General features: G+C 41.5%; 1 protein-coding gene across 2 annotated transcripts; it reads right to left on the reverse strand.

Moving 5' to 3' along the window:
- Positions 1–220: 220 nt before the first annotated feature.
- On the reverse strand, positions 221–23,943 carry dspb (desmoplakin b). Of its 2 annotated transcripts, none has more exons than XM_084910781.1 (24): positions 23,534–23,943; positions 20,926–21,019; positions 20,116–20,237; positions 19,586–19,736; positions 18,303–18,428; positions 17,940–17,999; positions 17,672–17,839; positions 17,245–17,349; positions 17,040–17,135; positions 16,601–16,726; positions 15,576–15,728; positions 15,281–15,435; positions 15,044–15,170; positions 14,176–14,362; positions 13,252–13,670; positions 12,977–13,155; positions 12,627–12,765; positions 12,244–12,437; positions 11,735–11,897; positions 11,554–11,637; positions 11,356–11,463; positions 11,127–11,225; positions 8,227–10,044; positions 221–7,190 (listed from the first exon to the last, which is right to left on the reverse strand). In XM_084910781.1, the coding sequence occupies exons 1-24, from the start codon at positions 23,809–23,811 to the stop codon at positions 840–842; spliced, it is 11,502 nt and encodes a 3,833-aa protein (XP_084766907.1). In that variant the 5' UTR covers positions 23,812–23,943; the 3' UTR covers positions 221–839. The 2 variants fall into 2 exon arrangements, with proteins under 2 accessions (XP_084766907.1, XP_084766908.1); XM_084910782.1 differs by having other exon boundaries at positions 224–7,190; positions 9,556–10,044.
- Positions 23,944–25,469: the final 1,526 nt, after the last annotated feature.

Genomic DNA, 25,469 nt, shown 5'->3' on the forward strand with positions numbered 1-25,469 from the left:
CTTAATCTGAAAAATGCATTTGATTACTTGTGATAATGCCAAGGCTGAAGCAATAAAATACAAATATCTCTAATTTTTAATCTTTCATTTAGCATTTTATATAGATGAAATTACCACAGCACAAATGTATTGTGCTGCAAATTGAAAATCAAACAAAAAAAAAACAACAAATAAAATGAACAAACATATCTTACATGGCAGCAACAAAGGGTATTTTAGATGAACACAAATAAGAACAGTCAGTAATGAGCAAAAAACTCAAGTTTTTATTTTAAGATACTGAAAAAAAAAACGTTACAAAAGTGGAAGCACTACTGGGCAAGAAACCAATGAATGAATAAATGATGACTTTATGAAAATGATGAAAAACAGCAGTTAAGCCAATGCAACCCAACTATAAATCCCTCCCTGTAAACCAAACACACAACATGTCAAATAACTGTAAACACTATTCTATCATTTTTCAAATGCAAAGCATACAAAATGACATTTTCATTAATTTTTGAAAAACAAATTAAATGACATGAACTATATTTTTAATCCACACACCTTATTTTAGAAACCATTAATACTTTTGTCCATTAAAAAACAAACAAACAAACAAACATCTTGCAGTTTTTCTGTATAATTTGAACTATAGATTTTTAAGCACATCAACACCAAAGCTTACTCTAAAAATATGCGAACATTTAACAATTCAGACTGCTAAATATAAATTTTCTCCTCACACAGAACACTCATTTTTTCCACAACTTTTTTCCAAAACACTGAAAATAGTTTTGACAAATTCTGATTTGTGTGCAAGAAAAGCACAAACTCAGCTTTTTTCTTTTATCAATTTAGCTTTTGGTTTGGAAGGAGTTGAAGCTGGAAATACTGTAGCGACTGACTGATGAGGATATGGGAGAGCCTAAGTCTAAACTGTTCCTGCGGGAGCTTCGTCGTGAGCCACTCCGGGAGCCTGTGGTGGATCCTGGGGCAGAGGCAACATTGTATGGACTACTGATGCCTCTCGAAGACACAGATGACGCCTGGAGCATTTTAACGCCAGTGCTTTCCTCTGTCAGGCAGTTATCCAGAGCCTCTTTGTAAGAGATCTTAAGTTTACTTTTGGGGCATGTTAGGTTCTTTGTGTGGTATTTTGTATCTTGGAGCTTCTGGCCTGCTCTCCCATCCAGCCAACCCATTTTCAAGGCATCTTCTATGGTTCTTCTACCACCCATTTCTGGGTCATACAGACCTCCTGTTACAACTTGGAACTCCATGAATCTCTGTCCTGCTTCATATGGCAGCCACAGCTCCTTAACTGCCTCAGGAACTGACATTTTTCTCTTCATTTTTACATCTTCAAAGCCAATATAGGCTTTTTGAGCAGGCTTAAGTTTAGTGGCCATGTCTTCAGTTATTATGCCCATACGACATGCCTCTTGGATGCTGACCCTTCTGCCACTTGCAGGATCAACAATTCCTCCAGTGCACGCCTGGGCCTCAAGCAGTCTCTGGGCAGTGATGGAATCCACTAGATCACGATTTAATGCCTCTGTGACAGATATCTTCTCTACGTTGTCTGTGTCAAAAATGGCACCAATAGGTTCCTGTTCACCCACTATTTCAACAGGAGAGGACAGAGTGAAAGATACACTGGACATATGTTTATGGAAATCAGGTGAATCTTGCGAAACACTGCTAAGCTTGGCGCTTCGCTCTGTGACAGTGGTCATCTTTGTTGTGGTCATTTTAGCGAGAGTGGGAGATAAGGGTCTTGACACCAGTGAGGATGATCGTGAGGATGATGTCAACAAAGAGGGAACTGAGGCTTCTGATGTTCTTAAATTTAATGATGAAGATGTTTTTGTAGTTGTTGATGATGATGTTACTGAAGATATTCCCAAAGGTGTTCTTGAAGTTGTTGATGATGATGATGATTTCACTGAAGATGTGCCCAAGGCAGCTGGTTGTCCAAACGATGAGCTATGTTTGGTCTTACTGGTGATGATATCAGCAAATTCATTAATGGTGATGGCTCGTGCACGATACTGAGCTACAACTGATTCATCAATTAATCGCTTTTCAAGCAGTTCTGTAATGTCATACTGTCTTCCAGTTTTCTTGTCATTAATAAGAAACTTTACAGAACCATCTGGAGCAGTAATAGTGACCTCTTCCCATTCACACTCTTGGTCGGACAGCTCCAGGAAGGTCTCGTAGTCAATAAACCCTTTGTCATATGCTTCTTGGACTGTCATCTCTTTATTGGTGTCTGGGTCCACGATCAATACTCTCCTCTTCCTCAGAGTGTTCTTCTGTGTTGACTCTTGACTTTTCTTGTCGATTATAGGCAAAAGCATGAGGCCGGTCTTCTTATCTGGGATACAGCGGTTCTTAAGCTCCGTGTACGTTAGGTTTTCTTCCGTGTTAGGGTCAAAGAAACCTTTAGTATCAGCATTCTGATCAGAGAGGATCTTAATCATTCCGTCATCCAGGTAGCCTCTTTTGTAGGCTACATTCACATCAATACGATGACTGTGTTCCGGATCAATGATACCACCACTGGCAATTTGGGCCTCTAGTAGACGAATGCCATGGCCTTTCTCCACTAGACCTTTCTCAATGGCCTGAAAGAGAGAGATAGTCTTGTCTGTACCAGGCAGTCTGTAACCAGTCACAGCCCTTTCTGCCGCTAGCAGGTTATCTTTAAACTCTGGCCCAAACAGTCTTCTATTGTAGGCTTCACTAACAGTTAGATAGAGATTGTTCACAGGATCAACTATAAAACCTGAGGCAGCCTGAGCTTCAAGCAGTTCAAGAGTGGTCCCAGATTTCAACAGTCCATCTTTCATTGCCTGATAAATTGTCAGTACTTTATCACTGGCCTGATCATAAACTCCTGCTATGCAGGTGGAACCTCTCAGATAGGAGCGTAGACGCTCTTCAACCTGTTGGCTAGTCAGTCTACCTTGATTCAACTTGTCAATATCAGACCGCTGCAGCAAGTTTGCATCCACTAGATCCACAACAGACACCTGGCCTCTAAGCCCCTGGACAGTTGCTGGCTTTTTAGGTTCAGGGAGAAGCAAAAGACCTGTGCTTGGATCAGTTTTACATTTTTTCTTCAGGGATATATAAGGAGTTCCTTGCTTGGTGTCTGGGTCCAGATAACAGTCAGGACCCTGACTCAAGGCATGGTATAGATCCTGATCTATGAGATTCCTATTTAGTGCAATGTTTTTGGGTAGGAATATACTGAGGTCAGGGTCCAATATACCCCCTACAGACTCTTGAGCTTGAAGCACACGCAGAGCTGTGTCCTTGTCAATTAACCCCTTCTTCATGGCCTGGCCAGCTGACAGAAGTTTGCCAGTAGTAAGGTCTTTGTAGCCTATAGCAGCAGCTTCCGCTGCAAACAATTTTGATTCATCCTCTTTATCCACTACTCCTCTGGCACATGCTTCTTTGACTGTTAGTTTCTGGTTAGTTCTGGGGTCAATGATGTGACCTGTGGCAGCCTGAGCTTCCAGTAGCATGTCAGCACTATCAGATGACAGAATTTTCATTTTCTTTGCCTCTGTAAAGGACATTTTCCTTGAAGGCCCAACTGCCACACCAGCAATGGATCCAGTCCCTTTTAGAAAGACCTTCTTATCCACAGAGACCTCTGGGACTGTTTTCTTTCCCTTCAGTAGTTGGTCAAACGTTGATTTGTCCAGGACCCCACAATCAAGCAACTGCTGTGCTGAGACTGGTTTGCGAACACCATCAAACATGAGTTTGGAAGGGTCCTTCCTCTCGGTGACTGGTAAAAGTATCAGGCCTGTGTGAGGCTCTGATTTGCATCTTCTCTTTAAAGACCCATAGCTGACATCACGTTCTGTGTCTGGATCAAGGTAACAATCAGGGTTCTGGTTTAATGCACGAAGCAGATCTTGATCCAGAAGATTACGCTTTATAGCTGTGTCTCTAGGTAGAAACACACTAAGGACTGGATCTAGAATGCCACCTGCAGATTCCTGGGCTTGCAGCAGACGAAGTCCTGTCTTTTTGTCAATTATTCCCTTCTTCATTGCTTCAAACACTGAAAGAGGCTTGGCTGTGTTAGGATCTTGGTAGCCCACGGCAGCAGCTTCTGCTGCTAGGAGTTTCTCTCGATCTTTACTGTCCACTACTCCCCTTGCACATGCCTCCTCTACTGTCAACTTCTGATTTGATGTAGGCTCGATAATGTGACCTGTAGCAGCCTGGGCTTCCAGAAGTAAATCTGCACTATCTGGGGGCATGATCATCTGTTTCTTGGCTTCTGCTAAAGAAATCTTGCCTAAAGGCCCAGTTATTGCACCAGCAATTGAACCAGTCCCTTTTAGAAAGATCTTTTTATCCACAGAGACCTCTGGGACAGTTTTCTGCCCTTTTACTAGCTGGTTAAATGTTTCCCTGTCAAGAACCCCACAATCAAGCAACTGCTGTGCTGAGACTGGTTTGCGAACACCATCAAACATGAGTTTGGAAGGGTCCTTCCTCTCGGTGACTGGTAAAAGTATCAGGCCTGTGTGAGGCTCTGATTTGCATCTTCTCTTTAAAGCCCCATAGCTGGCATCACGTTCTGTGTCTGGATCAAGGTAACAATCGGGGTTCTGATTTAATGCACGACAGAGTTCCTGATCCACAAGGTTACGCTTTATAGCTGTGTCTCTCGGAAGGAACACGCTAAGGTTTGGATCTAGAATCCCACCTGCAGATTCCTGGGCCTGCAGCAGACGTAGTCCTGTTTTTTTGTCAATTATTCCCTTCTTCATCGCCTCAAACACTGAAAGAGGCTTGGTTGTGTAAGGGTCTCTGTAGCCAACAGCAGCAGCCTCTGCTGCCAAGAGTTTGTCTCGATCTCTACTGTCCACTACTCCTCTTGCACATGCCTCTTCTACTGTCAGCTTCTGATTGGATATGGGATCAATGATGTGACCTGTCGCTGCCTGGGCCTCCAGTAGTAAATCTACACTGTCTAAGGGCATGAGCATCTGTTTCTTGGCCTCTGATAAAGACAGTTTCCCTAAAGGTCCAGCCACCACACCAGCAATCACTCCTGTCCCCTTTAGAGAGATCTTCTTGTCTGCAGACACCTCTGGGACAGTCTTCTCCCCCTTCAGTAGTTGGTTAAATGTTGGTTTGTCCAGCACCCCACAATCAAGCAAGTCCTTTGCTGTTACTGGTTTACGTACACCATCAAAGACCAGTTTAGTAGGATCTAGTTTCTCTGAGACTGGCAAAAGTAGCAGACCAGTATGAGGCTCTATCTTGCATCTTTTTTTCAAAGTCTCATAGCTGGCATCATGCTCAGTTTCCGGGTCAATGTAACATTCAGGATCTTGTTTCAGAGCATGGCGAAGGTTTTCATCTAAAAGGTTGCGCCTGATAGCTGTGTCTTTAGGCAGGAACACACTGAGATTGGGATCTAGAATTCCTCCCACTGATTCTTGGGCCTGCAGTAGACGCAGTGCAGTCTTATTGTCAATCAATCCTTTCTTCATGGCCTCAAACACTGAGAGAGGCTTGGCAACTTTAGGATCCTTGTAGCCAACAGCAGCGGCCTCAGCTGCCAATAATTTGTCTCTATCTCTTATATCCACTACTCCTCTGGTGCATGCCTCTTCTACAGTCAACTTCTGATTTGTTTGAGGGTCAATTATATGACCAGTTGCAGCCTGCGCTTCCAGTAGCAAATCTGCAGTATCCTCAGGTAGCAACATTTGTCTCTTGGCTTCTGACAAGGACATTTTGCCTTGCTTCCCAGCTACCACCCCAGCAATTGGCCCAGTCCCCTTCAGATTGACATTTTTATCAACAGACACTTCTGGGATGGTTTTCTTCCCCTTTTCTAGATCTTTAAATGTTGGCTTGTCCAGGACACTGCAATCCAGCAGCTGCTTGGCTGTGACAGGTTTTCGAACACCATCAAAAATAAGTTTGGAGGGATCTATCTTCTCAGTGACAGGAAGAAGAAGAAGGCCCGTGTGTGGTTCTACCTTACATCTTCTCTTCATTGACATATAAGTTACACCGTCCTCATTTTCTGGGTCCAGGTAGAGCTCAGGTCTTTGACTCAAAGCACGGCATAAGTTGTCATCAATTAGGCCACGCTCAATGGCTGTGTCTTTGGGAAGGAACACACTGAGAACTGGATCTAGAATGCCCCCCACAGACTCCTGAGCTTGTAAAAGACGCAGTGTTGTGTTTCTGTCAATTAGTCCCATCTTCATGGCCTGAAATACTGAAAGAGGTTTATTTGTCCCAGGTCCATTATATCCTACAGCTGCAGCTTCTGCTGCTAGCAACCTCTCTCTGTCCTTATCATCAATCACACCATGATTACATGCTTCTTCAACTGTCAACTTTTGATTAGTTCTGGGGTCAATGATGTGTCCTGTAGCGGCTTGAGCATCCAGAAGCAAATTGACGGCATCTGCTGGGAGGAGATTTTCATTCTTGGCTTCAGTGAAAGTCAGTTTTGCAAACTGAGGTCCAGAAATGGAGCCTGGACCTTTTAGACCTTCAACTACCACCCCGGCTATTGGGCCTGTACCTTTTAAATTGACTTTTTTGTCAACAGACACTTCAGGGACAGTCCTATGTCCCTTCACCAGCTGGTTACATGTTTGTTTATCCAAAACACCACAATTGAGCAACTGGTCTGCTGTCACTGTCTTACGGACTCCATCAAAAATCAGAGTGGAAGGATCCAAGGTTGGGGGTTCTCTGGCAGTCTTCAGTTCAGTTTCTATGTTCTTTCTGACAATGGTGACCTCATGTAATTCTTTCTGGGTGGCTGACAGTTTAATTTTATATGATTCTTCAAGCTCACGTAACTCTCTCATCAGCCTTTCTATCTCACTTTTCAAAGATTTCTTTTCCCTCTCCGAAATATCTTTGTCTGTCTCATACTGCCTAATCAGGCCATGTTTGCTATCACACTGGTCCGTCCAGTGACTTAAATCCCTCTTCACTCTTTCGTTCTCCTCCTGTAGACGCTGCTTATTGCGATACTCAGATTCTAAGGACAGTTTAATGCGGCTGAGTTCCTCCTCTAGTCTTGAGATGTGGTCTTTGTCCTTTTCTGACAACTGCAATTTCAGCAACAGAGTGTCTCTCTCGGTTACAATTTCATTATACTGGGACTGACGGGATTGCATGGTGGCTCTTATCTGCAGGAAATAAAGAGAGAGAAAAGAGACGAGAAGTTACTCAACTCAAAAATACTCCTATATTAACAGTATAGATGAGGAACCTCATTTATTTCTTTTTCATTTTTTGTATACAACCAGTGGTTATTGAGGACAGCGCACATTCTTGCTCTTTTCAATCTTTCACAGTGCAAGAATTCTTTCTGCGGAAAGAATATTTGGGTGCACAGCTTATTTAGAAACAATAAAAGCATTTTCTCAAAAAAAAGTTTTTTGTTGTCGTTACAACTCAAGCCTTTTTACGTTTTTGTAAAAGAAAAACAGCTGGCAATAGTGTTAAAAGTTGAAATATAAAAAGCAAGTCTGTGCCTGTTCTGCCAAATTGTCATTTGGTTTGCTATACTAGTGATATAACAAAAAATGGCTAATTCTATTTAACAACCAGAAAGCAAGACTAATTTGCAAAACAGCACAGATACATAAAACCAATAGATGTGGGCCAATCGTGATCACCTGATTTTAGTTTGCAAGAGGAGTTGTCATAAGCATTTTTGGAAACTGTAAATTTCTGAAGTCATGCCAGTGCTGTTTTACAAGATTCCAAAAGGTGTCTTTAAGCCCATTAAGATGTACTAAAAATATAAGAAACAATGATCAGAATCTAGTAGACCAGGAAACCAGCGGCAGTGATGGTGCTGATCATTCTGGGCAAATAAAGTGACCCCAAAAAAGCAAGCGAACTGCACTAACTCTAACCCTTAACTCCCCATCTTTCCACAGTGTGTACAGGGAGACAGTGGAATAGGAAGGCTGTCAGGTAGAGAGGCGCAGATTATGTTTGCATGCGAGTTTATACACATGCAAGTTTATTCAAACACATACAGACGGTATGTGTTCAAATCAGAGTTGCATCTACAAGAGGCACTCCAGCATGCAAGGAAAGGGTTTGCTTCAGACTAGCTAGAGCTACAGTTGCTACTTGAATGCTTCAAGTGGTGAAGACTCTGATTTGGAAAGACGAGAACAGTCCAGGACTAAGCACCAAACTTCCATGTACCTCGGTGGCCTGCGTTTGTATTTTCTCAGTCTCCACTTTGAGTTTCTCCCTCTCAGAGGAGAGCTCGGAGACCAGGTTGCGGTAGTCTAAATTACCGCGCTCACTGGCCTGTAGCTGCAGCTCCAGCGCAGTAATCTGCGAGGAGAGCTCATCATCACTTCCCTGTTTGGCCCTCAAGAGTTCATCTTTCTCATGTCGTGTTGTCCTTAGCTCCTCATCCAGGCTCAGCCTCTCTTTGGTCTGAGCTTCTGTCAGCTCCTTCAGCCTTTGAAGCTCAACTGAGTTCGCATTCAGTATCTTGCTCTTCTCCTCTATAGATTTATAAAGACCTTCATTCCTGAGGTTTGCCTCTTTGACTTTGAGCTGCTCCTCAAGCAGCTGCTGCTGAAGGGCTTTCAGGTCAGAGCTCAGCTGTGTGATGTGCTCTGCAGAGGTCTTCTTCTGTCTCAAGCTTTTCTCTAGCTCCTCCTGCAACTGAAGACGCTCTTCTTCACCTCTCTTTTCGGAATTGCTGGCTTGTTCTTGGCTTTGGCGTAGTGCAACGATAGTGCTGCTGTGTTCTGCCAGGGTCATATTGGTCTTCTCTAGCTCTGACTCGATCTGCCTTCTTCTGGCTACTTCTTCTTGGTTAGCTTGCCGCAAATTCTCCACCTGGCTCTCAAGTCCATCTCTTACAGCTTGGAGGTCCTTGATGCGTCCCTGTAAGCTTTTCGTATTTTGCTCAACTCTGCTTCGCTCCCTGCTTTCTCTCTCCAGCTCCAATCGCAGTTTCTGAAGCTCCTCCTTGTACTCCCGCCCCTGGGTTACAGCCACTGATGAATTAGTTAGCTTCACTTGCAGCTGGGACAGAGTCTGTTCAAGCACACCCTGACCTTCTTCTGCAGTTTGTCTTCTGCGGGTCTCCTCCTCTAGACTGTGTGTGACATAAGCCAGTCGGTCACTCGTCTCCTGCAGGTCCTTCCTAACCTCAGCCAGCTCTGCTCTATACTGACTACTTTGCTCGTCTCTCTGCCTCATCAACAGTTCCACCTGACTTTCCAATTCTCTTCTCTTGCGGCCTTCCTCGATGATTACAGCCCGCTGAGTGTGAGCTTCCTCATCTGCTGCCTTCCTTTGTTCCTCAACCTGGCTGATAGATATTCGGAGTCTCCGTAGCTCCTCCTCAAGATTCCTCCTCTCTGCCTCCATCCTGTCATACTGCAGCTGGAGCTCCACTGTATCCTCGTCCCTCTCAGCTGCCAGCCTTTGCATGTCTGCATGGCTGACGTGGATCTGAGATTCGTAGCTGAGCTTTAAGTTATTGATCTCCGTACTGTATTGGCTCCTTACCTTTGATATCTCCTTCTGCAGCTCCATGAACCTTGCTGTCTCGTCAGCAAGCTGTCGCCGGAGCTGTTCAATCTCAAGCTCTTTATTTGACAAAGTCTTCTCCACCTCCACCTTGGACCAACTGACTATCTCCAGCTCGTTCTGCCTCTTTCTCAGCACTGCTTCATACTCTTCTTGCTGCTGAGTGTAGCGCTCTTCTGCTAGCTTCCTCTTCCTCTTTTCTTCATCCAGCAAGTAGTTGAGACGTTCCACCTGATCTCTGAGGCCTGCCAGCTGGCTCTGTGTGTTATCTAGGTTCTCCTTGGTGGCATGCGATGCAGTTTGTTTCACCGCCTCCATTGACAGCAACTGTTCTTTTGACTGGTTCAGCTCCCATTGATACTGAGTAAGAGCATCTTCCAGTGATTTGTTCTTGGCGTTGCGGTCTCTCATATCGTCTCTCAGAAGGCGAAGTTCTTCTTCTAACAGGTCAATCCTGGTGTTACGAATCTGGAGGAAAGACAAAGACAAATGTGTTTTTAAAAATGATAAATTAAGCTTTCATTATTATTTTTTACCCACTTGTGTTGTGGTTAACAAGTATCCAGCATAACATTTGCTTAGCACAACCCTATTAACACCACATTCATATCGTGTTGCCATGAAGAAACATTCCATTCAGTTTGAGGCAAATCGAAAACCCCCAACCAGTTCTGACAGATACCTATGCCTTCCTGTTAAAAGGGAGTTTTTCCTTCCCACTGTCACCAAATGCTTGTTTATGGGGAGTGGGGGAGGGGGCGAGATGTTGTCATCTCATCGGATCGTTTGGTTTTTCTGTGTTATTGTAGAGTTTCATTTGCCATTATAATTAATTGAATTTTAAAAAAAAAAACTATAGTTATCTCACGTCTCTTGCGTTCTCCACCAACTTTTCTGTCTTTTAGGTCTTATTGAACAAAAAACTGCTTTTTCAAAATCTTGATCATACTATAGAAGGTTATCCATATGAAACCACACACTTGGCTAACAGGTTATCAATCATAAGACGTGTGGTTGTGTGGTTTCACAGTAAGACCCAACCCTCCTTGTGGATAGTTAGTTGCTTATTATGGGTAGTTGCAACTTAGTCACAACATATGTCCTTGGCATTGGTCATATCTAAAATATCTAAGTGAACTTTACTCTCTTTATACTGAAACTCATGTATATAGCATCTGTAGTCTGTCAGTTCTTGGACAGTCAGTAACATTGCATTGCATGCAATGTGTGTCTTAATACTCTTTTAGCTGATGGATATTAATACACAGAGTTCATGAGCAAAAGACGCATGTAAATGGGAGCAACACAATGCTCACTGCAGGTGATGTTATTAACAACAATGGTGGAAGGTATAAAGGAGTTCCTCTAACTTTAACGTTATATCAAAGATTAGGTGACAGATTTACCCCAAATTCTCATTCATAATCCCTGGGCAGTTTGATGATAAGATGTCATAAACAGAAAGAAAGAAAAAGAAGAAGAAAAAAGAAAGAAAACCATGATTACATCCAACAAGATATTTTTGGATGTTCAGCATTGGAGATCCGTACCTTGAGCTCCTCCATGTTTCTACTACAGATTCCTAGGAATCTGTAGTAGTCATCAGAAAGGGTAAGCAACTCCATATAACGAGTCTGCAGTTGGGTAGCCTGGAACAGAGACAAATTTAAATTTAATTTTAAAAAAACATCCGAAAAATCAACTCTAACCTACAAGAAAAAACATGTCATATACTAATGGTTTACTACATGTCTAATGTTTTTACTACAGTTGCATTACTTCATGATTGAGATCCACTGACGGCGACTTCAGCATTGTCCTCTTCACTGGGATGTTGAGCAAAGTTTCTAAACCAGAGGTGTAAGCTGCAAGGTCTGTTTCATAGTCCTGTTAAAAATAAAAATAAATAAATAAATAGAGGAAGTTGATCTTTTAATGAATCTGAGGCCAAATGCACTCGATTATTGACCTACTTACCTTGATAGCGTTCACACAGGCCTCATTGTCCTTCAGCACACTATCTACTGTCTCCCTCCTCACCTTGATTTCTGCATTCAGAGCCTAGAGAAACCCACAAAGTACAGATGTCAGGTATCTGATGCCTTCACAGAAAATTATTGGAAGTAGCTCTAATAATAGCAAAAGTTCAGCATATTACCTTCTGGTTGTTAATGAGGTCTTCCAGTGCTTGAACATTTTCTATCTTGGTGGCCTGTAGAGCCACCTGTTTTCTCCGAGTGGCTTCAATCCATTCAAGAATGGAAGTGCTGGTTTGCTTGTAGTGTTGCAGCTGAGGCAGATATGATCGAAGGTCCTGCATTCTGAGCAAGTGGAAGAGGCCACCAGCATAAGTGAGTTATGTCACTTTTACTCAAACGCTCTCATGCAAAGTTTACAGATTAATATTGTTTTTTTATTATATTATTTATTATAACATTTAAAATACTGAAGCAACAAATGTTTTGTGCTTTGCTTGATCATTTTCTGCCAATCACAAATTGACATATGTGTATGTGAATAAGATGTTTTAAAAATAGATTCACATGTGTACTGGCAGCCTCATATTCATATGGTTGAATATGGAATGAGTTATTTACTGCATGACTGCAAAGTCTTCAATTTGACATTAACAGACAGTTATTATTAAAAACTGACAGAGCAGCATACCTCGTATCGAGCTGTAATTGGATTCGTCTCCAGCGGTCTGACAGCATGTTCACATCTTCTGTGTATTTTGTTAGCATCAGGTCACACCTGTGGGAGGATCCGCCCACCTGGCTGTTCCAGTGGCTCGCCTTGGACAACTCTGCCTCCATAGCATTTAGAATATCTTTCTTCTGAACCAGCTCTGCTTTGATGTTCTGCACATCGACACACGACACAACATCAATCATACGACTGGATCCACCGTATAATAAAAATCAGCCTGATAAGTGGAATTAAAGCATATGTCACAGCACAAAGGATATAAGAAAAATAGGGCAGTATTCACAAATGATTTGTCTACTATTATCAAAGAGTAGGAAAACACCATTATCTTGCAAAAATACCTTCAGAGTCGACATATATTCCTCCACTTCCTCAGGAGACAGAGAAGTGGTCTCCTTTTCTGTCATTCTTGCTTCATAAACTTTCACAATGTCCTCGGCTCGTGCCACACTCTCCAGCATGTCCCTTAGAGCTCGTAGCCTAAAACCAGCATATGGAATAATCAAATATGCAAATATGCAAGGCATATGTGTGTTTGTCATAATGTAGATTATCTGTATGTAAAAGTATATTTTTTTGCAGATAATAATTGATCTTACAGTGCACAGTTATTAACTGTACTTTTAAATTAATCAGAAGAACACACTAAGCTTTACGCCATCGTTTTGAGGTTTTGCCTTGTGTTACGTACCGCTGAACATAAGCTGATGAGCTGCTCTCCAGGCTGCCCAGTCTTTGGTTAATCACTCCAATCTCGCTGCGGAGGAACTGAGCTTTGTCTGAATCATTCACGCTTTCCAGCTCGTTTAGAATGCGCTCCTTCAAAAGTAAGTACTCAGCACCCATCGAGTCCACATCACGCTGCACAGTCTGAAAGATGCACATATATGTGTCACGATAAATACAGGGTCGTTTTTGTTTTCATTCTACATGCATTTCTGTTATTCTTATATTTTATGCTTTCACCTCTAACTGAGAGATCTTGAGGCTACAGTCCTGCACGCCGTTGTCTCTGAAGCAGACATGGATGTGCTGACTCAGCATGTCTTCAGCGGCCTCCAGCCTCAATCTGAGCGAGTGCAGCTCTAATAAGCTATGAGATGATGATGATGATGTGGATACCTTCCTCTTTCCTGCATCTGTCTTGGTCACTTTTGTCACTTCCTTCTTCACCACCTCTTTCTTTGCCTCCGCTTTCTTCTCTGCCTGTCTTCTGAGCTCTGCTCTCCGTCTTTCTTCTTCAAGCCTCCAGGCCTCCTCTTGGCGCATCCTGGCCTCTTCTTCAAGCCTCCTTGTGTCTTCTGCAGCAGCAGCTTGTACTTGCTGTAATATAATCAGCTGGTGTTGTTGCCCAGCTGTTTGCTGTGATTGTTTCTGCTGGACAACTGTGGACAAAACGATTTTTAAAAAACAGATAAAAGTTTTTTCAAAAGTTCACTAGATTCACTTATTCAATTCAATTATTCCATTATCAAGCATACAGACTCAAATGCATACTGTATACTGTACTTTACTGTAATATACTGAAATACGTACTAAAAATATTGAATTTGAGCAATGTTCATATTGCTCAAACACTATAACTGGTAAAGTGTAGCATTTAAATCTTTATACAGTACTATACAAATACAGTAATTGGGAAATTTTATCTTTTCTTTCATGCTCCCATAAATGCATTCTCTGGATGGACATTTTACAACCCTGTTTATCAAAGTGATAGACAAGTCTAAGAGACATCCGGCTAAAAAAACAAAAGCCAAGAAGTGCAAGAATAAACATATGGAGCTGAAAATGAGCGCAAGAGGTCCATCTGATATATGAGACTGAATAGAAATGTACAGAACAAACAGAACGTGTACTTGCGAGGTGATCATTACTACAAACACTTACTGTAAGTAGGTATCTGCACCACTAGCTGTTCATAGCGGGACTGGGCATCATTGACCTGGTTCTCTATGCTTCTCTTGTCCTCATCAGCAAACATCTGGGAATTTACACTGTTCAATATAAACTCATTATAGTGAGTCTCCATGCTCTTGATCATTTTCCGGTACTCCTCTGGGCGCATCTTGGCCAACTGAAAAGACACAGAAACATTAAGTTTAATTTGGACCCAAACAGATCTTTTCACCGAAAAGGAGAGGTCAGAGGTCAAATGTGACATGATATTTTAAATCTTTGGTACCTTCTTTATGTTGACGATACTCACCACACTTGTAAGAACCATAGTTTCTAAGTTCTAAGGCTATGTTTATAAATTAATTTTCCACCAATAAATCATCAAATGTTAGAAGAATAACAGTGCAGTAAAATGATTGTGTGTGTTTTTTAACACAAAGTACAAACTGGAGCAGTAAAAAGTTGCAAAAGGGACTTTGGTTTGGAGCAGCTGGTTTTGAGAGATGCTTAAATGTCTGTTTGAATGCCACAGAGTTATGCAGCACTCCAAAGTGTGCAATTATGGGAGCTGTTTCCCAGCATCTGGAGGTGGCTCAGGATGAGAGACGTTTACACACTTTTTAAGCCCATATTAAATGGAAGACTACAGCTGTTGGCTTAGAACAAACTGTAAAAGCAAAAACCCACCTTTAAAACCAAATAATTACAAGTTAATTAACACTATGTCACAACTTTTATTATGACCATTCATTTTCTCCTTTGATACCTTGCAAGAGAGCAAAAGTTTGACTTTGACGTATGACTAAATATTTTTTTACAGACAGCAGAGGCCGACTTCCAAGACCTCGTCGGTGCTTACCATGGGGATGGTGAGGGAGTTGATGCGTTGGATATCCATGACGCAGTACTGCCAGGACATGAGACTCTTGACGTTGATATAAAGCTGGCTCCAGATTGACAGGATTGCTTCGTAGTACTGCTCGTTTCTTTGCACGTGAAATTTAAAGGTTTCAGGATTATCTTTCCAGCCAGAGCAAGAGTTATACAATCATCTTTAACAGTATATGTCCAAATCAAAGCATTTTTTGTTTCTTACTTGTTGGCAAGACTGATGCTGATTGGATTAGGTGGCGGTACAATCAGGCACACAGAGGGCACCAACATATCCAGACCCCCCGGGCCAGTCAGCAGCCACTTACTGCGCTGGTTGTTGTCCTTTAGGATAGCCTCATTGCCCTTAAGGATCACCTTCTGTGAGCCCAAAGGTCACATAAAACACATAAAACACATGAAACACAAGTTAGAATACAAGGAAGAGAGAATGTCGGTGCAACGTAAAGTAAAAAATAAAAATAATATTATGTGTTTAACTTTGACATCTGAAAACTGACCTGGTCCTGCTTGAAGTCACACAGAGCCTTGACAATGACACCGCTGGTGTTCTTCTCTTCAGGGTTTCTGGGTTTCAGTCTCACGATCTCCTTGGACTTGCTGACCAGGTGTTTAACCTGCCTCCTATTTTCCACAATCTTCTCCTTTTCCCTCTGAAGACAAAAAAGGTTTCAGTCAACCTGCCACTGTTTAGCCATTAACAACTGCTTTACTTTTCTAATTCGCCAACATTTTTGTCTCTCTGTAAATAATGAAGTCACACAGAATGGCCTGTCCTGTATGAAACATATGACCTGCAATCCAGAACTGGTTTGGGTACAATAACAATAACATTATTATACAAGAGTGGAAGATATTTCTAGACCAAGATTAGTTGATTTAATGATGCCAACGTTACAAAACTTTAGTTTTGAGACTTCTGTTTCCATTTTTGTAACTAACGCCATAACTACTAGGCATGCAGTCTGCCTTTACAGTACAAATAATGTTTCTTTTAAAAGAATGGGCTGAATTTGAGCATGTCCGTAACAAGATGCCACCAACAGAATAGTACTTTCTATTGTTTGGCAAAAGTTTGAAGGCTAAGATGCGTGTTTCTTCTGGACTGTAAAAACTGGGGGTTTGGTCCAGAATGAGTAAAAGAAACATTTGGATGATCATTCGAAGGTATTATCCAATGGTATTGGAGTTGCTTCACTATTAGCAATTATGTGATTTTATAACATAAGTACAATAAGTAAAATGTTAAATTCAAAGAAAACTTTTTTTACATTCAATTTATTCCGAGCACACTCTCCTGATGAGTTATCTGGCTAAATAATCCACTAACTTTATATATTTCAGGCTTTGTGTTGTTGTTTACTGTAGTGCCTGAGACATGAAATTTTCAAAAGCTCATCCTACATGAAAGATCTATTGTATGTTCAGTCTAATCAGTTTTATCTCGCTATGCTAAACGTCTAAACACGTGATCAAGCTCCTGATGCCCAGCTGATGTGTTACTGCTGTAATGACGCTGTCGTACCTCCAGGTTTCTGAGGAGCTCCTGCAGGGTCTCCAGAGAAGTGTTCTTGTCGCAGATGAAATTCTTACGAACCGTCTCGTGTTCCTTCTGCAGAGCACTGTACGTCTCGTTGGCCTCCTTGAAAAACTAAATGCACACGTGTGTAAGCATACGTGATATGAGTTTCAGGAGAAAACACACACAATTTGTGAAATACTGAGTGAAATCTAGCATGAAGTTAATTGTAGTTTCCCAGTCTCATTATGATAAGTAAACAAGCATTTTTTATGTGTACATAACAACTGAAAAGCTGAAAGCGAATCAAAATGCTAATGTAGCAACAACAAATCAGAGGAACAGAGGTGTCATGGTGCATCTTTTCCATGCACTCTTATTCACAGTGTCCGTCAGTGTGACTGACTCCTGCAGGTTCATGTTTATTAGAGTAGCTTTAAGTTACCTGGCTGTACGCTAAATTCTCCTTCAGGTGAGTGTCGATGCATTTTGTTATTTGAAGGAGCCAGCTCCACTGAGTCTGCAGGGTGTCACTATAAGCCTGTAGAGAATGCACAAGCACACAAAGACGAAAAAAGTCAAGCTTTACATTTGCAGGTTTATAAATAGTTGTTTTTGGACTGAGATTTCTACTTGTGATCGCTCCAGACCTCGATCTTGTCCGATGCAGGGTGGTCATTCTTCAGGAGGTTGTCCACTTTGGCCTTCAGCCTATTCAGATCCTTTTCTTTTACTTCCAGGGCACTCATCAGTTTCTGTTATATAAGAAGAGGTGGATAATCACAGGGGACACAGGAAAAACATCAGGATGCAGCAAGAGGGAAGTTCTGTGGCTTCGCTGTAAGTGGATGACTAATTGCAGCTGCCAAAATCCAATCTACCCCAGATGATTGCTCCCTTATGAGATGCAGATTACTACATAAAAGACATCAGCGCCATTTAGGCTCAAGGGATTGCCAAGAATGTTTATTGCCTAAAGTGAAGCTCGTAAAATTGGAAATTAAAAAGTGGATTTTTTGCAGCATCTACTGAATCCAGCTCTATTCTTGTTCCCTTGTGATCTGATGTTTGACTAACCGAGTAGCTCTCCTGCTTTCTGGGGATATACTGGTCGATGTTCTTGTCTCCCCAGTCAAACACCAGTTCCTCTTCCTCCTTCTCATTCACCCACATGATCTCTTTGGATATTTCCTGAATGATCTGCTGGAACTCTCGCAGCTGCTGGGTCCGACCATGGGACTTTTTCTAGCAGGGTTAAACAGGGTTAAAGTGAATCAATTTAATACAAATCTCTAGCGATTAACAGGAAAATACACTACACAGAGATAATATTTAGTTTCTTCACCTGGAGATTGTCCCATTCCTGCTCCAGAGCCTTAAGATTGGCTTTGTCTCCTGTCTTCATCTGGGGGAAGAGAATGAGTCAAATTATGTGTTTCAAAATAAAGTGATGTGTCAATATTTGCAAATGCTAATAATTAAAACAGATACCAATAATAACAAATTGCTATTTGACCAATAGCGGATCATTTTTATTTGTTTAGGTTATTTATCTCTTTACCCTGTGATCTTCTTTAACACTGGTTTAGTTTTGTGACTTTGTATATCCCAAACAATAGATCAACGGAGCTTCTGTTTGAAGCAACAGTGAATCTCAGCATCGTCTCATCATCACAGCATTGATACTGAACCTGCTGACTGAACCCACCAGGTCATCTCTGGCTCGATCGAACACGACGCTCCTCTGGATGGAGCTGTGAAACCTCTGGTGGCTCATGAGCTGCTGCTCGATGGCTGCAGGATCGTCTCCCCATGAAGCTGTTTCAATCAGACGCTGCACGGAGTAGATCGAGTTTTAGAGAGGACTTCAGACACAGGCACTTCATGTCACCAGCAGGTGGCGGCAGAGATACAAGTTAAACCAGCAATTTGCTGGTAAATTCATGCACCACTTGGGGTCAAAGATCAGCAATCCACTCAGAAAGAAATTATTTAGCACTGAGTGTAAAACAATAGCTCATTTTAGCTTCTATTTGTACTTAACCACAATGACCACATGATCCCTTAATACTGTGTCTACACCAACATAGCAGAGCATTCTTCTCTATGCTCTGTGTTAAATGCTGTGAATGTTGTGTTATCATAGCGATCATGGTTCAGCGAGATCTGTCATTTGGTTTACTGGCACCTTTTATTACACTGTCATAAAGTGACACGGCACTTAACCATCTAGTTAGTGGGTATTAATGTCACTTTTGTTGTTGAAGAAGTAGGTCTTTCTTTCACTTTAGGTTTATTTCACAAAGATTTCTTTTGTGTAAAGTGTCTGTTTCTCCAGTTAAACATAAAAAAAACTTTTTCTTGAACTGTTTAACAATTTTAATTATTTTAATGTAGTTGTTCACATTTTTAGTGTGTTTAAAGAACTATAATATATTAAATATACTGTGGAGCATTTTAACTTCCGTTGTGTTTAAATGTGCTATGATATGAAATGAGCTGATTATCTGTTGTGTGTAACAAACGTCTCTGACTTACGAATGTGACAAATTACATCAACTTCTCTTAATCTGAAAGAATGAAGGCTGGTGTTAACCGAAATCAGGTGATTAAAATGCAACAATTTTAGGGTATTTAAGACTGAAATAAATGCGCAAAAAACCCTGTAAAAAATGTAAAAGAAAAAAAAACAAGCCTCCAACAAATCTTTTAAAATGTAAATGTTGCCTAAATTTCACCAAATATTGATTTTTAGTAGATTTCTTAGCCTTTAAGTATATTCTTCTCGACTCCCCCAAGTTGGGGTTGTGCTTGACCACCATCTACTGCAGGTAACGCACAGTTTAATGCACACTGTAGTAATGCCCCTCAAGCTTTACCAAGACACCTTAACACAGGTTTCCTTAAAGGGCTCATGAATGTCAGAAGACTGATCTTCAAAAGCAGCTGCAGGTGCACGTTAGGTATTAAGTTGGGTGTGTCTATACACGCCTTTTGCTGTGCAATCCAGCCCATAGCATCATGATAGCTCCTTCCAGGTTCCTCCCAGCCAACGGAGCCCCCCCTGGTGCTCTTCCTTCTCTGCGTGGTGCCTGAGATGGCCATGTGGACCCCCTTCAGCTGGCTATTGTACATCTCCACACTATGGATTAGAAAAAAGAAAAAGATGAGACTTGGAATGAACAGCATATGCTATACAAAGAATATATTTTTATAAAAATTCATGAAATCTCTGTTTGTCCATCCATCTGTCCGGTCAACAAACATTCATCCAATCTGCTTTAAAAATGGGAGATTAATTACTGACTGCCTGAGGAAATTTGGACTAAGTTTAAAGCTTGAGATACATTCACTATCCTTTTGAACAGCAACTGAATTACTTAATTACCTGCATATGACGCATTTAAGAGACAGTTACATTTCAGCGTCAAAATCATGGTTAACACTGACCTCGGATGGGCACTGTTCTAGTAAAAGAACACAGATCATTAAGACAGAGAGAGAAATCTGGCCTTCCTTACCTTCTCATTACGTTCTCATTAGGCTGTCCCATCTGCCTCAGGTCGGCCCCGCAGCTCTTCAGATTTTGAATGGCGTCTTTGGCCTTCCCCATGAAGTACTCAGCCTCACTCGGGTTTCCACCCTGCAATACACAGACACAACCCCGAGGGAGGTGTACAAATCCAGAAAACTGAATGGGCACATTTGGAGTATAGATGTCTTTTGTCCTTGCTGTGCTTTAGATTGAATTATTTCCATTTAGAAGTGCCAAAAAATGTTAAAACTTCAGAAAAACAACTTTTACAACCCACGGAAGAAGATGATTTATGACAAGGACAACGCGGTTGTGATAGTCTGCCGATATAAGTAGTCAACAAGACAATAAATCACACGCCCACAAATTTTAAGCTGAGTTTTGCACTTGCGATGAACTTCACAGTAACATAAATAATTCATGATAGGTTGCTTAACAGCTAAACTAAGGAAGGGTGTAAATTTAAAGTGGACTGACAGTTGCAATACTGCTCAAGGGGCCAGTTCTAAAAATCACATCCAACAGGGAGCTAAACAAAAATTAAACATTATCTATCTGGTGTCTGTCACAGATTCTGACCGTACACCAAAAGCCTACACATCCAGCTACTCCAATTACAGCCACACAACATTTCTGTCATTCTTTCTGTTTCTTTTTGCCTCAGAGGACAGCCTACAACACTACACTCTTCATGTGAAATAAAAACCCTCCTGACTCGGCTAACTGACTTTTATCTGCACTTCTAGCAGTAAAAGCGCAATAAGTAACACAAATAAGAAAAGAAAACACAACTCACAACTTGAATGTAGTACTCGGCTTTCTGCAGGTACTCGTTGCACTGGCTCTGCAGGATAGCGGCCTTCTGGTTGGTAGAAGTAAGTATAGAGCCACTGTGGAGGGCAGTGAAGTAAACTCATTAACATTAAGATCTTCAGCTTTAACTATTACCAAAATATTCCCAGTTACCACAGCGGTTCCCAGTTTTTTTCACCGTGTGTTCCCCTAAAACAAAGCAGTGTCTCCTTTTGCCCTTTTTGTCAAAATATCATCAAAGAGTGAATTTCCCTTCTCAGATTGTTTCATTTGAATGTAGCTGTTTTTAGGAAAAGATAAAACTGTACATTAGTTATTTAAATAAATGTTAAAGTTTTTCATGGATAAGTCCTAACCCCAGTCTAAGTAGGGGCAAAGACTCCCGCCTCTCTTTCCACCTGTTTTAATTTAGAAAACTGAAAAAAAAAAAGACAAGACAGGGAATTCTGTTAACCTTTAACTTCATTTCTGTTGCAAGTTTGCAGACATGCATTTCATTTACAAGCAATCTGGGAATTGTGATTGTATCATCATGCAGGTGTGGAACCTTGTATATGTATATCATCATAATCCACAAACTGAAAAGATATGGTCATGGTTATGGCTAGATTTTTCAAATACATTAGCTAAAAAAAATACACTGCAACGGATTACATCAGTACGGGCTCAACAGCTGGTATGTATAGTCAACATTCATACACAATGTGCCAAAGAAACTCTTTTCACTGCTATTATAAACATTACAATTTTCTTTTAATATTATTTTAGGCTTAATTTGATAGGAAAACACTTCAGGCACGCAGGAAAGTGAGGGCAAAAGTCTGGAGCAGACTTGAACACAGATCTTTAGTGGGGCCTTTGGTATATGGGCTCAAACACACGAGCTGTGGCAGCAGCCACAAATCTAAAAATTTAGAAAAATAAGTGTTGTTATCATAGAGATCTCTCTGTTTCCTAGAAACAAGAAGATATAGAGACAGAAAAAAGCTATCACCCCAGATAACCAGCTATCACTGCTGCTTTTCGTACGTGTTTTCAATTCTGAGGTACTAAACTATTTATGCTGGCTGTATATGGGCAAAATGTTTTGTACAGTCTGAGCTGAAACTCAGATAAGCATCCAAATTTCTACAAAAGACACTTTTCCTGGAACCTGCTCTGGTTTTCACAAACAAACATATTGTAACGGACTGGGTTACAAGTTAGTTGACTGTTGTGTTATCAGTGTTTTGTGTTCAGAATTGCCAGTTACTTATGGCATAGTTGGACCACACCCGCAGCATGGTGATTTACTGAGTGTCCTTGAATGTGCAGTAGTCTAGAGGCCGGTTGGCCTGTCAATCAGATCAGCTACCAATGACAGAGAGTCGGGGGTTGTGCTGTTGCTGAGAGCGCACTTTTTCGCTGTTGTTTTGGCGTTGGCTACGGCCCACAGTAGCCCGTGTTACTCTTCTGAATAAACACCGGTAACTGGAACGCTGATCGTCTGTGTCTTCTGTCGAGGGACGCTACAATATAAACTAAAATGTTAACCTCATTCTAAAATATGCATAAAGACCCACTCTATGTATCTCTATTATCAATTTTATTGACCAGTTTTGATATACTTGTGTTATCACATATATCATAACTATTGCCCTAAAAATCTATGCTGACATTGGCTTATTTAACTAGCTATGAATGAGGGCACTGTTTCCAAATAACACCTGTAATATCTCTGTCATCTCTACACTTGTATTTCTTGTTTTACTTACCATCCAGAAAAAAGTGCTACCAGCTATAATAAACAATGTAATAAATGTACTTATATTTGCCATAAGCTGCCCCAGGCACTTTTCCCTTAATCACAGGGCTTACATGAGTACCTTATCTCAAACATCACTCCCTGATATAAAACTATCAAAGCCATAAACGAAGTTGCTTTGACTCACAACTTATGTTTGCGAATTAAATAAATCTGCACGTTCCTCAAAGTGCAGGGTCAGAAACACAATCCTTGTGCTGCTGATAGAGTTGCATGCGTTAAACCGACACGCGTGTCCGTGGGTCTGTGAAGCAGCAGAGGGAAGGCGGCAATTTAACGCGGACTGTAAATCTCGTTTCTCCCCGGGGAGGTTTACTCCTGTGCAGAGCAGAAGCTGAGGAACAATTGAAAAGATGTGCCAAAGACAACAGCTGTATGTCAGCATCACGACGTGTATCACTGCGCATTATCAGTGTGTATGATCAGTTATGTCACTGACGTGACTCTGCAAACCAATCTGAATTAAACGTCACTTTATTTTGTTTTATACACAATTACCACCAGCTTTGCTTCAGTGTTACAAAACAAGTGGAAATGCTGTTACTTTGCAGAACAAGAACATTTCCCTGCAATTATACTCTTGCGGGCTGATGTGCATTTAATTGCTTTGTTCACTTTTTTAAAGCCCAGTGAGTATCGGGTGTTTTTAGTGTTTGCAGGGCCCAAAAAAACAACACAGGCTGTCACGGTTAATATTTAATAAGCTATCGTGCCCTGCAGTTCACACATTGGCCACAGGTGCAAAAAGAAACCCAAAACTTGTGGAAGATAGAGTTTAAATTCATACCCCATTCCGCTGGTCGTCCCCCGGCCGGCGCCGCTCATCGCCCCCCCAACCATGCTGGCCTCAAGCCACGTCAGTCCTATCGTGGTCCCATCTCCCTTCGCGGACTTTGAATGGGTGGAGGTTTTGTGTCCGTCGTATCCGTACTGGTCGTATCCGTTACCCCCTCCGTGGAAGCCGTCGCTCCGTGCGTACTGGTAGGTGGTTTCTCCAGTCAACTCTGCCCTGGAGTTGGCCCTGCGGAGCATGTTCAGGGCCTGCTGAGACCCGTCCGCTGACATGGTGACCAGAGAACGGCAGCCTCGGCGGCTCCACAGAAGTTAGTGGACGAAACTAAGTGGACGGAAACAACCTGACAGGTTGCCGCCCTCTCTCTCTCTCTCTCTCCACCCTGTCCGCCCTGGTCCCTCCGGTGCAGACTGCAAACCGAGAGCAGGACGGGACCGTTTTTGGAGCCTTGTGACCACACCTCTCCGTCTGTCAGCCAAAAACTTTTTTCTTTCTCTATCTCTCTTTCTGCCACTCCCCTGTCTACTCAGCTGGAGACAGTGTGCGTGTGTGTGTGTGTGTGTGTGTGTGTGTGTGTGTGTGTGTGTGTGTGTGTGTGTGTGTGTGAGACCCTAAGGTCCACAGGTTTGAACACCTCGCAAATGCAGGACGTTTTGAAACATTATGACATTTTTACATGATGAGGAGGCTTCAATAAAGACAGCTCATTTTTGGAAAGCATGGGTCGGTTATGGAAATCAGAGTCTGAGAGGAGCATTTGGCAAACAGCGACAGTTTTAAAAGCACAGTTTGAGAAAGCGGATCAGATAGCATTTGAACAGAAGGCGATCAGCATTTGGAAAGTGATGCAGTTCTTTCTTTTTTAAAATAACGATGTTTCTGAAAAGTCAGGTTATGTGTGTGCTTTAGTAAAGTGGGGATATTTTTAAAGTGACTGATTATGAGAGCGAGTTAGAGATCATCCCAAATTGGAAGCTGGAAACTTACAACTTGTTAGTTAGTGTCAAGGTGATGGATTACTCATGGTGGCAGTTCTAGTTAAGGAATGAAGTCGATTGCATCCTCACAATTATAAAGCAGAAGAAGGAAATGCTTGTATTTGCCAGGATAGCTCAAATGTACACACTGATTATTTGAAAAAAAAAAAAAAAAGTATTGTATATACAATATGCTCAACATACAATACATGATTCAGTAAAAGGACTAGATAGGACTATATACTAATGCGATCAGTGCTTAGATTTTTATTTTTTTTAAGTATGGTTTTCCCTTGACAGATGTGCCTAGGATATAAAAACAACTGCTTTTAGTTACATTCCTAGTTTAACAACATCTGTCATATTAAGCAGAAACTAGTAAAGTAATGGCTGTAATAATCAAAGGCCTTAAAGGCAAACTGCTTAAAGTACAGATAATACATCCAGTACACCAGGTGATGCATCTTTTGAAATTTAAATTAAAACAGCTGCCGGGGTATCGCTCACTCCTCTTCTCCACAGGTGTCTTTAAGTCTTTACATGCCCCTCCCATCTGCTTTCAGTCTGCGTCCTCAACTGAGAAGAAACTCACTCTTTCTCACACACACTTTAACATTGCTCACACAACTGCCTGCAGGCAATGGGTGGGACTCACTGGAAAAACAGGTTTAGCAGCCACTCAGTAACGACAGTAACACTAAATTTTATTATCAGTGTTTGGGATGTCCATAATCACAGTCGGACCACCTTGTGTACTTCTTTTCCCAACAAGTCACTTATTTGCTGTTATTGGTAATATACTAATATTTTTTTTTTTCAAGCAATACCCACATTTCCCCATTTTAAAGATGCATTCACAGTGAATTACAGGTCACTTTGAGTCCCAGTCTATCTGCACAATCGCCAGTGCTCCACAAAGCTGCTTACTTTGGTTTTGTAAGTTTCTTTTCTTT

Source organism: Perissodus microlepis, chromosome 17 (assembly GCF_051167445.1).
Source record: "Perissodus microlepis isolate ML-2025 ecotype Zambia chromosome 17, ASM5116744v1, whole genome shotgun sequence".
Taxonomy (NCBI): Eukaryota; Metazoa; Chordata; class Actinopteri; order Cichliformes; family Cichlidae; genus Perissodus; species Perissodus microlepis.